The 15,276-nt window shown below is 30.6% G+C and overlaps 2 protein-coding genes across 4 annotated transcripts in view; both read left to right on the top strand.

The window, feature by feature from the left end:
• The first annotated feature begins 208 nt into the window (after nucleotides 1-208).
• LOC124427460 (unconventional prefoldin RPB5 interactor-like protein) lies at nucleotides 209-3,103 on the top strand. 2 transcript variants are annotated; one of them, XM_046970400.1, is made up of 6 exons: nucleotides 209-730; nucleotides 911-1,160; nucleotides 1,226-1,375; nucleotides 1,446-1,593; nucleotides 1,690-2,446; nucleotides 2,523-3,103. In XM_046970400.1, the coding sequence occupies exons 1-6, from the start codon at nucleotides 641-643 to the stop codon at nucleotides 2,640-2,642; spliced, it is 1,515 nt and encodes a 504-aa protein (XP_046826356.1). In that variant the 5' UTR covers nucleotides 209-640; the 3' UTR covers nucleotides 2,643-3,103. The 2 variants fall into 2 exon arrangements, with proteins under 2 accessions (XP_046826356.1, XP_046826357.1); XM_046970401.1 differs by lacking the exon at nucleotides 209-730 and having other exon boundaries at nucleotides 927-1,160; nucleotides 1,210-1,375.
• Nucleotides 3,104-4,191: 1,088 nt separating this feature from the next.
• Nucleotides 4,192-15,276, top strand: part of LOC124427349 (probable G-protein coupled receptor 158) — a 91,378-nt gene continuing 80,293 nt past the window's right edge. For both annotated transcript variants that reach the window (XM_046970180.1, XM_046970181.1), the window contains exon 1: nucleotides 4,192-6,763. In XM_046970180.1, the coding sequence (XP_046826136.1) occupies nucleotides 5,302-6,763 (1,462 nt within the window). In that variant the 5' untranslated portion in view covers nucleotides 4,192-5,301. The remainder of the gene's footprint in view (nucleotides 6,764-15,276) is intronic.

Here is a 15,276-nt window from a genome sequence, read left to right as displayed (position 1 = left end):
AATCTTATCGAGATATGTTTATATCGATAATTTTATTTGAATTTGTGGAGATCTCATTGGTGTTCAATAGTGTCAATCAGTATTGCCAAGATTAAGAGAAAATAGAAAATAATGGGGGAAAAGTAGTAGTAGACGAATCATAAGACATAATTTGTACTGGTATGTATGGTAATATAGGTATATTGTGATAGTGAGACATAATGTCATGTCAGGTCGTGTAGGCATTTTATCTAGTAATGTAGGTTGTTGATACGTTTTGGTATATTATTATTTTTGTTAATATTCACTTTACGTGTTTGTTAATATACTCTATCGGAGTCAAATCTTTCGTTTAAATGTAATTTATTTTAAATGTTTAAGAAGTCATTTTCTCACAACTAAAATACATAAATAAGCATCCAAAATGAAAATATAGTAATGTATTGTATTTTTAAAATGAACATACATAACCTATTTTGTGTGTGACTATAAAATTATAAGTTTCACATATAGTTGTATTGAAATATAATCATGTTATTGTTCATTTTAAATTTATAATTCATAATACGTCACGTTTCATATTGCAAAATAAATCCTTGGTTTTATAACCTCTATTCGTTGTAACTCGTATGCTTTTATACCATTGAACGATTTAATCAAAATGAATGGAACGGTATTGGATGTTTCAAATGAGAATTTAAAGTCAATAAAAGAGTATCAGCAAATACTTTTAAATCAAGCACTTACACAGGTATCTATATGAATGAATTAGTCGATATTATAAATTATTTCATTCTGTAATAATTCTGTTACATAGTGCATGTAACTCTCTACTTATGTTAAAAATATTTATACTTCTTTATATGATGATTTATTTTTATATATGATCATACAATTGTATATGTATGATTGTAATGATTTAATATTACAGGGAATTCAGAGAAATGAAGAACGGTTCAAAGTATGGACTGAATATAAGAAGAGTCATAAAAAAGTTATAGAAGCACTTGAGAAATTACCTTTAGAATTAACAATTAATTGTATGGTACCTATTGGTAAACGTGCATTTATGAAAGGAAAATTAATACACACTAATGAGATTCTGGCTTGTCTTGGAGAAAACTACTTTGCAAAGTATAGTGCTGCACAGGCAATTGCTCTATGCAATCGTAGAATTCAATGTACGTGTATACACTACACAGAGTATTTTATTTGTAACGTTTATAATAGTTTTTCTCTCTTTCAGCTGCCGATGAGATGTTGACAAATTTGGAGAAAGAAAGAAATTTATATGAAATGAGACAATTTATTCCTCAAGAGTTTGATGTTTTTGATAAAAAAGAAAGGGCAGATTTAGTAGAACATTGGGATGATAAGAAATTAGATGAATGGAGAGGTGACTGTTAGAAAAAATATTAATTTACCCAAAGTAGTATTTGTATATTGAAGTTGAATTTTGTTTATAGCTGAACACAGAGAAAGAGAAAAAGAGTATCACAAAAAACTTTCAGAATTAAGGAAAAAAGAAAAGACTGATATTCGAACTGAAGAAGATCTTTTTGAAAGATTAGATGAATTGGAACTGCAAGAGGAATTAGCAGATGAAATAAATAGGTATTTATATTATTAGTTTACTTTACTATATTAATTGTAAGTTCTGATGTTTCTTGTATATTTTATTATTTATTTTTTATTTTTAATTTTTAATAGATTAGAAGATGAACGTGCAAAGTTTTATGGAGAAGACTTAGAAGAAGGAGAAGTATATTATGAATCAGAATTAGAAGAAGAAAGTTCGAACGACGAACATTCTTTGGAAGAAATAGAAAAAGAATTGAACAAATTGAAAGAGATTCGAATAGGCAAAAGTACGAACGTACAATCAACGGAATCTAATATGATCAATACTATTGTACATACAGAAAATGAAATATCTAATAGTTATTCCAACAAAACTGAAGAAGTAGAGAAAACATTATTGAAAAGTATTAGCAACGTTTCCTGTAATAATCATAATGAAGATGAATCGTTTAAGATTGCTAAGTCAAAAAGTATGAGCGACATAAGTAACGAGGAAGTAAAATTAAAGGAGAAAAGAAGAGTATCGTTTGTAGAACCAGATTTTTCGACTTACAATGACGATAGTAAAATAATTTCTATTAAAAGTCAGGATGAACAATGTACAGAATTATCGAATGACAATTTAGATGATTCTGAAGATGATATTATTCGAATTGAATTTAAACATACAGACAATAATTTATATATACCAGAATTCACGGGAAATGAAATAACATCTCCAAGAGATATATACAAAATGTTTTCTAAACCAAAATCTATTTTGAAAAGATCACCCAACGATGTAATGCCACCACAAAATACTTCTTTACCAACATATAATTCAGAAGAAGAAGAAGAAGAAGAAGAAGACGAAAATGAAGGCATTAAACCTTCCGCATACAATTTTGTAAGTAAATATTTATTTAGCAAATTCAATTATTTCGGCAAGGAGTATAACATATATTTTAATTTTATTATTTTAGATTGTAAAGGACATTTGCGAGAAGGAATTAGCAAACTCTAAGAAAAAGAATGTCGAGATTATGCAGGACAAGAAACTAGTCAGTAGATTTAGGATGGAACGTTCTACGTTAAAAAAATAAAATAAATATATCGATCGCTACATAATTAAATCCTTGTTTATTTTCTTAAATTTCACGTTATAATTAATTTTAGTTAGAAATCATAAGATATTTTAATCCTAATAAATTCTAATTATTAATCATATCTATGTCGAGCGATACTATGAGAGCTAATTAAATAATAAGCTATATCGTTTAAATCCATTTTAATGAATCATTTGGAATGGTTTCGTGCTCGACAAAATCAACGAATTTCTCACCTATTCATTTATTCGCGTGGTGTAGCATAAAGGACAAAGGGCTTACGTAACATAGCACTTGGAATGCAAACGAGACAAGGAATACCGTGATTAGGAGTACGATTAGTGTAACGATCTTTATCTCGTGACAACGATTAAAAGCTTTGCAAGTTCGATTCGTACGTGAGAACCTTGATGTTTATTAACAGATTATATCACGAAAAAAAAGTATTTCTCTCTCTCTCTCTCTCTCTCTCTCTCTCCCTCTCTCCCCCTCCCTCTTTTTTTTCTATCTTTCATAAATTTATTCAATCTTAAGATCACCGATAAAACAAAGGCTACAAAATTACTTGGCTCAAAATACATGTCATAATACATATAATAGAAGAACATTGACGTTAATCTCTTTGTTTATTAGTATTTCTGTTAAATCATTTTTTTCGCATTACAATAAGAAGAACGATGACGTATATTACAGAGAGGATATTTTTCATTTTTTTTTATTTTTTGTCATGTAATATAATATCGTGCGAAAAATAGACGGCCTAGATAATAGGGATGACAAGTGAGATCTCGCGAGCGATCGTCCTTGGATTAATTAAAAAGGATGGCATAAAAAAAGGAATAGAAATAAAAAAGAAAGAAAAATAGGAATAGAAAGTGCTTTTGAAACGAATAAAAAATGATTGAGGTGTACAACAATTAAAGTTGTTCACGTCATATATATTTGTCTATATACGAATACGTAATTATATAGGTACATAATTGTTTTTGAAGTAGATACTCGCAGACAATGAGGTAAATTCTATATTATTTGTACTGCTTCTCATTTTGAATGAGAATTTAATTAGAACATATGTTAAAACGTCAAGGTATCTTTCAAAGCAAGGACAAAATTTAAGTGCGTAATTGAATCTTATAATTTAATTTCGAATTTCATCCATCTCAAAGGTAAATTTCAAAGGTAAATGAAAAATGAAAGGATTCGGATCCTTTTGATCAATCGATCTTTTTTTATGCGGTTCTTTGACTTCCATTAATCTATATTTGAACAAAAGTAATGCGATTTGTATTGAAAACTTATTCCAGTCACGTCAGTTTTAAAATCACGAAGAAAATAGAAAGAGTTTGATCTAAATTCTTTGAAGAAAATCGGACAGAAGGATTAGTGTTTGTCATTTGTACATATGTCACTGTATGTGTGTATGTGTGCGTGTATATGTGAGAGGAGGAATGAGAGAGACAGGAGACATGCGCTCTACGTGCGTTTCCCTTTCTTGTTGCAACGTCTCTTCGTAGGGTAGCAGCCAGTTTTCATCCCTCAGTTCAACGCCGCGTGCGAGCGTGACACGATGAGAGAGTACGGCTCACATTTTTTCACGCTTTTTTCTAACTAAAATTACTAACTCTCGGTGTCACGTTTTTCTCGCTTTCCCCTTTTACGTGCTCTTTTCCAATCACCGAACTTGTTGAAAGGAAAAAGAGACACAATGACATTCGTACCAATTTATGACTTTTATCCGTAGTCTTACGATAAGATGTAAAAAAATCTACTATTTCTTCATCCCCTCTTTCTATCTCTATCTTCTTATCGTCTTAATTGTACTTATTTTGTTTCTTGAAAAAAAAAAACAAAAAAAAAAAAAAGAAAAAACAAAAAAACAAAGAAAAAACAAAAAAAAAAAAGAAAAGAAAAAACGAGCAAAGTACCGAAATCGTAATCGGAGTAAAAAAAGAGACAAAAAAATGGAAGAGAGAATCGGTATCGATGAATCTCCATTGAAATTACGAGCGTGAAAGTGACTGAACTATTTTTTGTTTTGACGCTCCTCATCCCTATCTATCTAACTTTCTCTCTTTTTCTCTCACTTATCTATGTTCCTTTAAGGCGACGAAGATCGTAGAAAATCGATAAATGATGCTCGTTCGGTCGATCGACCGATTCTCGATAAGAAAATTCGATTCTCGTAAATAACGTACGTTCCACGGAGATTTTTTTTCCCTTCATATCGATTAAACACCTCGAAGAAGGCCTCCTCTGTCTTTCAGGGTGACACGAAGGGAATCAGTCATGTCGATGTCGTTGTCGCTTGCGAGATCGAGAAAGACGGGCACGTTTTTGCGATCGTCCAAGTGGAAGGTGCAGTGCCTTGTGGCGTTGGAATTTCGTTCAAAGGGATAAGAGGAGGAAAAGAGGAAAGAAGGAAAAGAAGAACTAGCTAAACTCCTTGACGTCCGCATTCTGACGAAAAATAATACAAATCGGAAATAGAATTGCAAAAGATATTGTCGTTGTCAAAAATGAATAGTGCCAATTGTGATGATAGTGTGGTCACACAATGACGTGATTTATCACGAGAAAGTATCCTCGGAAAAGAGGGGGGGGGGAAAGGAAAGAGAAAGTTCCTGATGATCGAAAAGAAGAAGGGATAGGTCTAACGATGAGTGTCAGTAAATTTCGTTACGCTCTTGTCCTGCTCGCGTTTACGCGCGAATTTTTATTAATAACAAGCGAGAAGGAATCAACGGAGATCGAAATGTCGAAGGAGTATCTGCATCGTCAACAGAGTCATCGGCAACGATCCTTTGCCATGAATCGATTGTCGGATAAAAGCTCGCGAGAGGAGTATTCAACAAGCTCGAAGAATTATGTGGTTTTCGTCGAAACACCAGCTAATGGGAAGACACGAGGTGTAACCTCGGAATTATTGTCGGGTAAGGAAATTGAAAAAGAATTGGAGACGAATATTGAGAAACCGCAAACGACTCAGATCAGACATGGCAGATCTCGTAGTCATTTCGTTAGGCAAATCAAACTTGAAGATCTGGAGTCGTTGCGTGTTAGGACAAAAAGGATACATCTTTCTTCAAATTTTACCGAGGGGGAAAAGGAGGATGAAGATTCGAGTTATTCGAGGAGATACGAGTCAAAAGAAAGTAGGGAAAGTAAAGGGGATGATACGACAAAGAAGGATCGATGGTCTTACGGTACCCCAGAGACGTGGACCGAGTCAACGAGACAATTGAACGAGCTAATTCGTAAAGTCTTTCGACAGCACGCTGACATACCTCGTATCGAGCATCACGAGAAAGAAGAAGATATCTTGGTCAACAAGTTTAAAAAAATTTCTCGATCAGGTAAGCATCGAATCGAGGATCCCTTTGATTCTACGGAGAATTCGATCATCGCTTATGGCCGTGTTTTGCATTCTTCAACGATCGACGAAGACTCCTCGAAGATCGATACCAACGAAAATGATTTCGACGATGTATCTATCGATAATTCCGACAAGTTCGTTGTTCGACAAGTTGTTGAAAACAGTTCAATAAGTAAAATCAATGATTATGAGGATGTAGAAGAAAGTGACACGACAGACGTAAATATAGATAATCTTCCAACGAAACGACATCCCGAGAAGGAATCCGTCCAAGTTGACATTGTCACGAGATTTCTTCGTATAATCGAGAATCAACATTTACTCGGGGAAAACTGTACCGCCGGTACTGATCTCAATCTCGGCGAAGGTGTCGTCGACCGTTATGCTCAAGAAAGATTCCGGCTGGAGGCAAATTTTGCCGTAAATCGGGCCAACATGCTTACCAGGTTATGGAAATATGCACCTGAGGTGATGCTTTCCTCGGAATATCTTCTTCATGCAAGCGTTCTTTCAATGGTCGAATTTGATGAAGATATCTTTGCCGCTGGTAATTGCTACGACAAGCTTCAATATAAAGATCACTGGCTCTATTGTCCCTTTGCTCATCGCCTTCAGGATCAGGAGGGTGTTTTAGTAAAGGACTTAGCAATCGAGTATAAGTACTTGAGCAACAGTAGCGAGTGGTTTTACATTGCCAGGAAGAACGCCGAGAGGGTTATTGCCAGTAACAACCAATTTAGCCGAGGTGAGTGTACGTCCTAGTATTCTTGTAGCGGACAATAGATCGGTTCACTTGGAGTCTATGCTTCTATAACGTTCTCCTGCTCACCGTTTTTGTCTCTCTCTCTCTCTCTCTCCTCCCCCCCCTCTCTAACTCCCTCTCTCTCTCTCTCTTTCTCTTACTTTTGTTGGTAAAGTACTCCTGTATATCGGAATTATGCGAATCACTTGAGTTAGAAATGAAGAGAGAGAGAGAGAGAGAGAGAGAGAAAGATAAGAGGGTGGATATGTGAATGTTAGGAGAATGGAGAATCTCAATGGTTTTTGTTATCTATATATAGCTCCGACTTTTACATAAAATTTATAAGATCAGAAAAATATGAGCAGTAATGGCTCGGTTAGATTCGTATTAAGTATTATTTTATTTTTTCATATCTGTAATATTTTTGTCTATTTATTTTTCTTTTTTATTTAAAATCATTTTCCCTCATTTGTTAGACTTTGCGTGACACATGGTAATCGGAAAAAGTTAAAACGATTTATGCGTAGCCACGCGTCGTTCAAAATGTTCATTTTCGTCCTTCAGAATTCAATAGGGATACAAAATTCATGTTACGCGAGAAGTATAAAATATGCCAGGTCGTTGTAATTGACGACAATTAATTTTACAATTAATCCAGTTAAATCGGTACGTGCGGTATCAGTAGGCGTTTCCACTTGTTACGTCGTAAATCGCTCTAATAGCCATAATAAGACGGAACGTATGAGGGTTTTATCCCCCTCTATGCTCTAATCGACATTGGATAAAACGTAGCATTAATTAAAACATATTTTACAAAAGAATCAAATTTGTTTTAGTCTTTCCTTTTTACTCGGGAAATCTTAATTAGCTTCATAATATTTTTTCTTATTATTTTTGTTTGTGAACGTACGTTATAGTGAGATCAATATAAGCGTGCAAGACATTTTTATTTTTTGTGATGGGCTAATTATGAAGCCAATTGAACTGAGAGTAAGTCGTTGATTAACTAATCGATATGCGCCGAATTATTGATATTTCTTAATCTTTAAATTTTCAAAGAAAAAGCTTTGTTGGTTTTTCTTTTTCACATTATATACGATCGATTATTGTGCTTGTTTCTTAATTCTTCCTCTTTTAACGAGGAATTAATTTCAGGCAGGGAATTTTCATTTTCCATTTTAATTTTTTTAGATTTTTCAATTCTACGCTTTAGATAGAGTTCACCGATCTGAAAAATTCTTTGCAATCGCGTCTAATTAAGGAGATTCATAAAAACCATCGAAATATTAATAATGCATGATAGATTTAGTTCAAATAAAATCCTATCGCACGTAAGTCGAAAGTACGATGGAGCTTTCGTTTCTTCTTTCAAGTATTATGTACTTATTATAATAATTGCTCATTTCGATATGTGAAACAAATACGATAATAAATTACATTAACTTAATATCTATTATAAATTATATCAATTTATTAAATCAATATAATTTATTAAATTAAATTAATTTAATTTAATAAATTAATATCTATTATATTACATATATTCAAAGAATACATTGAGCTACATTATTTAATTATCCATTTTGCTCAATGAATTATTCATGAAAATAATGGTTTCGCAATCATCGGTTTTACAATCAGTTTCTTATTAGATCTAAGAATTAAAAGTTCCACGATCAAGAAAGTTTCACAAAGATTTATTCATTCATCAGAACAGAACGTGAAAAAAAAAAAATCGTAAATTTTACTGGCATTCCATATAATCTGATTTATCGACTTCATTTTTGCTTTTGCTATATACACGTAAAACTAAGAAATGAATTCTATTGATTAAATCTTTGTCTTCTATTAAAAGTAACTCTGCCCTTTTGACCTATCAGATACATGATTAATATGAGAGAGAAAGAGATAGAGAGAATCGTAAAAAAGAAATCGATATATAGAAGCTCATCGATTATTATCGAATTAATATCAAATATAATAATATCATACATTTATTCTAATATTTGCGTCCAACAAACGTTTCAATTAATCGTTTAGTAATGGGATTGGCTGTCAGTATTGGTAGCTGTATATTATACGTGAAAATTAAAGGAAAAATTTCTATAATAAATAAATTGCCTTATATGGCTGATTATTAATATGTGCATATTATTACGTAACGATAAATTCAGATAAATATAATGAGCTTTGGATAAATCGATGAAATTTCAACATTTACGTAGAAATGAGAAATGTATGTTAAATCGACTGCGAATAATTAAAATGTTTCTCGAAATGATAACACATGTTGTGATTTCAATTGAAGAATTTTCCATATGATCAAAAATTATTATTGTTTTTCATACAATCGAATAAATATACATATTTTTCTTTGTTTGTCATTCGATAAAAAAAAAAAAAAAAAAATAAAAAAAGAAAAAAAAATAATGACGTTTTTTCTTCACGAGAGATATTCAAAGAAGAAAATAATGTAGGTATAGTGAAAAATTTGTAATTTCGAACGAGTAAAAATTTCGAAAATAAATCTAATCAAATCGATGTAATCAAATTTAGATCGTTCTTAAAAATCAATCTACACGAAGTTCTTCGATATTCTTTAATTTGAACGATATGAGAAAATATTCATCGAATGGAAACAAATTAGAATATACAATAAAAACTTTCTATTTTCTTTTTTATTATACGAGAACGATCTACTTATTCTGTAGAATCCTTATACGATCTAATCTCTACTTGTTCTAGAGTTTTATTAAAGACTCTTTAATCAATGTTCGATCGGTACAGTAGAAAAGTTTTAGAAAATTAATGCGGTAGATATTAAATGAAGTAAATATCCAGATATTAAGTGAATGAAAGAGAACCGTAAAAATATTGTAATTAATTTTACGATAGTGATAAGTGTTCTAAGGTTGATTATATAAGAAGTAATCATTCTTCGACGATATCTTTCCTTATCATGGGGCTAATTACAAGTTGGAAAGTTCTAAGCGATGGAAGTAAATTCGTCTCGTCTGCCGAAGTAATCGGCACGCCTTCAACGATCCAAATTGCACTTTCAAACTTGACAATCTCGTGCGCTTGTATATTCTCTCATTCTCTTTTACACTCTTTTACACAGAAGAGAAATGATCAAGAGTCGTATTTTCTTTTTGAATAGTTTATTACATGTTTCTTGAGAGCTTAATTAACGTGTCGATTGAGATATTTCTTTTCCTCAGATTTCAAATGTTTTACTTTGAATTACGTAAAATCAAATAAATTTTTAATTTACTGAAATCATGTATTCAAGAACAATTAACTTATTGCATAAGTGATTATTTATATATACGTGATAGAAATGATGGCATGATTGATAGATCATTAATATTTGTTTTTCTCATGGGATATTATTCTTAACGATAAAGGTTCCTCTTCCCTATGATGAGAACGAGAAAAATGTATAAACATACATTTTCAACGCTTTTGAACGGCGTACTTTAGCACGTTATCTTTACGGTTTTTATCATTACCAATTCATTTGCATTTATATCACTCATTTGTCTGCTAAAATAGTGCTGACAAATTAGGTACTAATAACCGTGGTATAATCATTGTTGATCGAATTATTAACTTCATTAAATACCAACACATTTACGAACGCAATATGAATAATTTTAAATTTCGAGAAAAATTTTTCCATTGCAATTATAATAATTATTAAATTGACCGAATAGATATTATTCTTTTAAAAATTATATTGTTGTGCTTTCAGTTTTATCAATAATAATTTCACTGAATTTATTGACGCGCTATACGAAATAGCATTTATCTACACGAGATATCTTAAAAATTTCATAAATAATTTTTAGAGGATTACGTACTTTTAGATTAATTGCGTTTTGTCTAGTAATTATCTTCGTGCATCATTTTATAGAAACGATGGATTATCCTGTTGGTGGTTTTCAATGGAATCGAGCATTCTCGCGTTGAAAATTTGAATATCTTCAACTCGTTATATATATATATGTTTATGTATGTGTGTATGTGCACGTAGACAAACAAGAAGATTATTATGTCTATTATTTAAACGTTGTTCGCTACTGACATTTAAGTCTCTTTTAAGCTCATTTTTATCCCTAAATTTTAATAACTGTATTTCATTTTCAATAGACTCTATTCTCTCCATTATCATGTAGTCTTTTATTGAATATAATTATTGAATCTTTTTACCGTAACCAATTTCATTTATAAAAGCTTTCGATCTCTACATGCTTTGATGAATAGCTTCAAAGTGGTAACATTTAAAATCGGATATTTCAGTGTAAGCGTGCAACATTAGTATTTCGCGATAAAGAGCATTCGAGAGATCGATGCTGTCTTCATTTTTCAAAATTCTTTTGATATACAATATTACAAAAGAAAACGATAAGAGTAGCCAATATTACATCGATCCTTTATTCTTTACTTTCTTTTCTCGTTTTCTTTTTCTTCTTTTTTTCTTCTTTTGAAAAAAATATGAAAAAACAGGATAGTAATACAAGGATTGATGTAGAAACATTATTAAGAGTATATATACGGTATAGTCTCATGGGATGGTAATTACGAGGACGTTTTAGATACTACAAAAGACTTTATTCCTAAAAGAAATATTAACTATATTCTGTTTTACTGAAGCAAAGTCTTCTTCCAACTGATGATAACCAGCAATATTCAAGTTCTTTTTAATAAACTGATTTTATATATTGTAGGTATTAACAAAGTTCATATATAAGGTGTATATATATATGTACACCTTATATATATATATATATATATATATATATATATGTACACCTTATATATATATATATATATATATATATGTACACCTTATATATATATATATATATATATATATATATATTATATATATAGAGTCCATAGAGTTCATTCATCACGAGTAAAAGCAAATACAAATATCAGATCGAGATTTACCATTTTCGTTCATTTTGATGTGAAATATAAATAGTAGGAATAATTAATATTTCGAAGAAGCCATGTTCCACACTATATAACATATATATATATATATATATATATATATATATATATATAGATATATATAGATACATATATATATATATATAGACGAAAGGTATATAAAATATAGATAGAGACTCACAGGATTCATTTGGTATATGAGTATGCATCAAATTCGTAGAGCTTTTCGTTCATCGTCAATAAAAGGAATAGAATAACTTTAAGCTTTATTAATTGATTCTTCTTTGACATTTACATATGCTTACGTCAAGTTATTTCCTATTCAATCGATTTCATTCTCCGCAAGTAATAACGAATAGGTATTTATATAACTACAATAGTTATAAATATTGTATATAAAAAGAAAATTTTAATTCATCGAGTATTCGTCATTTTTGGCGAGAAAAGATTTTAATATCAACAATGGCCAATTGAAAAAATTCACGATTATTTAATAAGGAAATAAACAACAGTTATTTATAGGGTGAGAAAATATCGCGAGTTCGTTATATTTTCTTAAAGTTGACATTGTAATTTATTTTCTTTTTGATTCATAGCAATTATGACTTTTATTTACATATTTTTAGTTACATGTCGGAGTCGAGTCGTTAGCTCGAGAAAAGTCGAGACAAGAGTGGCGGATTAATTTTCACGGGCGACAAAATATTCCGAGGGTAATTCTCTGTGTTACATTCATATGTTATTGTCGTTTAAATACATATCATAAAAAAGGAACTCATAAATCGCTTAAGCAAATTATTATTCTGGAATTTATTATTTGACAAGATGTTTATAAAATATTAATATCTATTAACAGTAATAAAGACAATAATAACAATGGAAAAAATATAAATTGAGATAGAATTTTATAACATATCATAAATGTTTTGTAATGAAAAAATATTCTACAATTCATCTTTATTCCCTTTACATTTAATATCCAATTATTATAGTGAGATTAAATTAAATTACTCTTTGTAAATTATTATACACGCGATAATCATCGCGTATGTTTTATGAAAGATAGAAAAAAAGGAAAAAGTTCAAAAACGAAATTTATTATATTTAATCATTTTATTTTACGTTTTATGCAGTAGAATGAAGAGAAAATCGTTGTATTAGTCATTTAATGAGTACGAAGAACTTATGTAGAAGAAAATATCTTTCTTTAATAGGGTCACAAAGTTCAGTTTTTATCGGGATTATTAATTAATGAGAAGTACGATCGGTAAATGAAATTTTTAAAAATTCAAAAGAGGAAGATGAAGAGAAAGAGAGAATGAAGATCAGAATGGTGAATAGACGACACAAAATGTATTATAGCTCGATTTATAAAGTTCATTTGATTTCGTTATAACTAGTACAGTTACTTCACAGTTATCGCAATATGATAGAAATTTTGAGACACGTAATATACACACACTTCGAATAACTAACTTTAAATTATACGTTGTATAAAAAATGATTTTATACCAAAGTTAAAAGATTTTCTAATAAGATTACTCGTGTTGGTCAATACTGTCAAGTAAACAAAGTTACCTCCTTAAATTTTTTAACGATATTCAATTTTTAAATTGAAGAATTAATTTAAAGAAATAAAGTAGAACGCTTTGTTAAATGTTAGATTTAAAATCGATAAAGATGACTATATTTTTACTAAGAATTGAAACTTCTTTCAAATATTAACCGACGTATGTATATACATATAATCGATAAGAATTATCTATTATTTCATTTAAAAAAGCAAACTTGTGACCTTCAAAGCTACGTAACGTTTTCACTTAAGAAAAAAATTGATATGCCTATCTAACGATCCTCTTGAAACTATGCAACTTTTGTATACAACAATTTTTCATAGAACGCATAATTTAAAAGTTATGCAAAGTGAGCCTGTATAACGCTTACAGCCAATAATACCAACGTGTAAGCGACATCGATCACCGAGGACATGCTTTCCGACGTCATGCTTTCCGTCGGACCGCCACGGATTATCGATTGTAAAACTCAAGATGGAAGGAGAGAAATACGCGGATTACTTCCGTGTCGTCGGCCGTTATTCGCCTGGAAATAAAGTACCCGCGAACGATGACTTATCATCCTGGGGCAAAAGCCACGAATGTGCTGGATCGCAGAAAGATTTTCCAATGAGAAAGAGAAATAGATAGATAGATGTTATAGATAGACAGATATATAATATATGTATAGAAAGAAAGAGAGAGAAGATGAGAGATAAACTTTTATAGAGTTTAGATCCGAATCTTTGAATAGTTCGACATTTTTTCATACTGAAGTATTATCGAACAATTTAACTTGACATTACACCGAGTGTTAATTACATACAAACTTTTTTTTATCGATATCACTCTTAATTGAAATAAAATGTTGAGGTTCTATCGTTGATACCGTAGATGGCCAAGAATTAAAAGTCATTAGAACGAATATTTCGATATAAACTTCATTGCTCTAATAAGGTGATTGATCGATCATTCTCAGGTTATTTTATTACGATTACGTAATGACGTAAATATATTTTTAATTTTGCTAAAAATATTTGGGTCAACAGCGGTTAGGAATGTCAGATATTATCGGCTTATTCGTCTGCTTCGATTTCTTTTGTCTCGCCGAAAGAAATCCGTCGCTTTGCGTTTGGCATTTCATCGAAAATCCTGACCTGAATTGTATCTGACTCGAAGAAAACGTATTATTAAAAGTTATCTTTAAATTCTAGCAAATCAAGAAGAAATTTAAATCCAAGGAAAATCTTTGGATCGTCTTCGAAATATTTTTCTTTTTTTTTTCTACGTGATATGTTCGCTCTAACTTAGCTACCTACTAAGACATTGCCTATTGATTTTATAGTCGTCCTATGTATACGTCCACGATAACAGGTATAAATAGATAACTAGTTTTATAAAGCTTCTCCCGTCGAAATTTCGTAATATTTTTTTCATTTGATATTACTCAGAAAAATGAAAATTTTTTTTTTTAAATAAAAAGAGTTCTTTAAAAATGTGTATAATAAGGATTCATTGTGATTAAAGTTCTCTGACAAAAATGTGAGGGAAGAAAAAAAGAAAAGAAAAACTAGAGAGATGGTACAAACAATTCTTCCTAATAATGACAAATAATGTCACGTGAGTACAGCTACATGTTATTCTTCTATTTTACGCTATTATTAGGAATACCATAATTGCAGATACAATGGAACTTGTGTTTGCCTTTGAGACGCAATATTTCGTACTTAATAAGACAAACATGTCGTGCTTAATAAGACAAATATTTCGTTCTTTAGATCGTTTACTTTTTAGATAACTCGTGTAACCCCGTTTAATCTTTTCGTTGTGTAAACCTACGAAATAGTAAAAGTATTACACGAAATGGACTTTTACATTGTTGACATTTTCCTTTTGCTTTCTTTTTTATTCTTTTTTTAAAAACTTAACCATTAAAAGGAATAAGAGAGATTGAAGAGAGAGAAAGAGAGAGAGAGAGAGAGAGAGAGAGAAAGAGAGAGT

This window comes from Vespa crabro, chromosome 10 (genome assembly GCF_910589235.1).
Source record: "Vespa crabro chromosome 10, iyVesCrab1.2, whole genome shotgun sequence".
Classification (NCBI taxonomy): Eukaryota; Metazoa; Arthropoda; class Insecta; order Hymenoptera; family Vespidae; genus Vespa; species Vespa crabro.
The sequence above is the reverse complement of the archived record's forward strand: the minus strand, read 5'-3'. Positions and strand labels throughout refer to the sequence as shown.

Coding starts and splice junctions, on each gene's coding strand:
- LOC124427460 (XM_046970400.1), top strand. CDS start 641: ATGAATGGAACGGTATTGGATGTTTCAAATGAGAATTTAAAGTCAATA. Junction 1,161..1,225: donor ATGCAATCGTAGAATTCAAT/GTACGTGTATAC, acceptor TCTCTCTTTCAG/CTGCCGATGAGATGTTGACA. Junction 2,447..2,522: donor AACCTTCCGCATACAATTTT/GTAAGTAAATAT, acceptor TTATTATTTTAG/ATTGTAAAGGACATTTGCGA.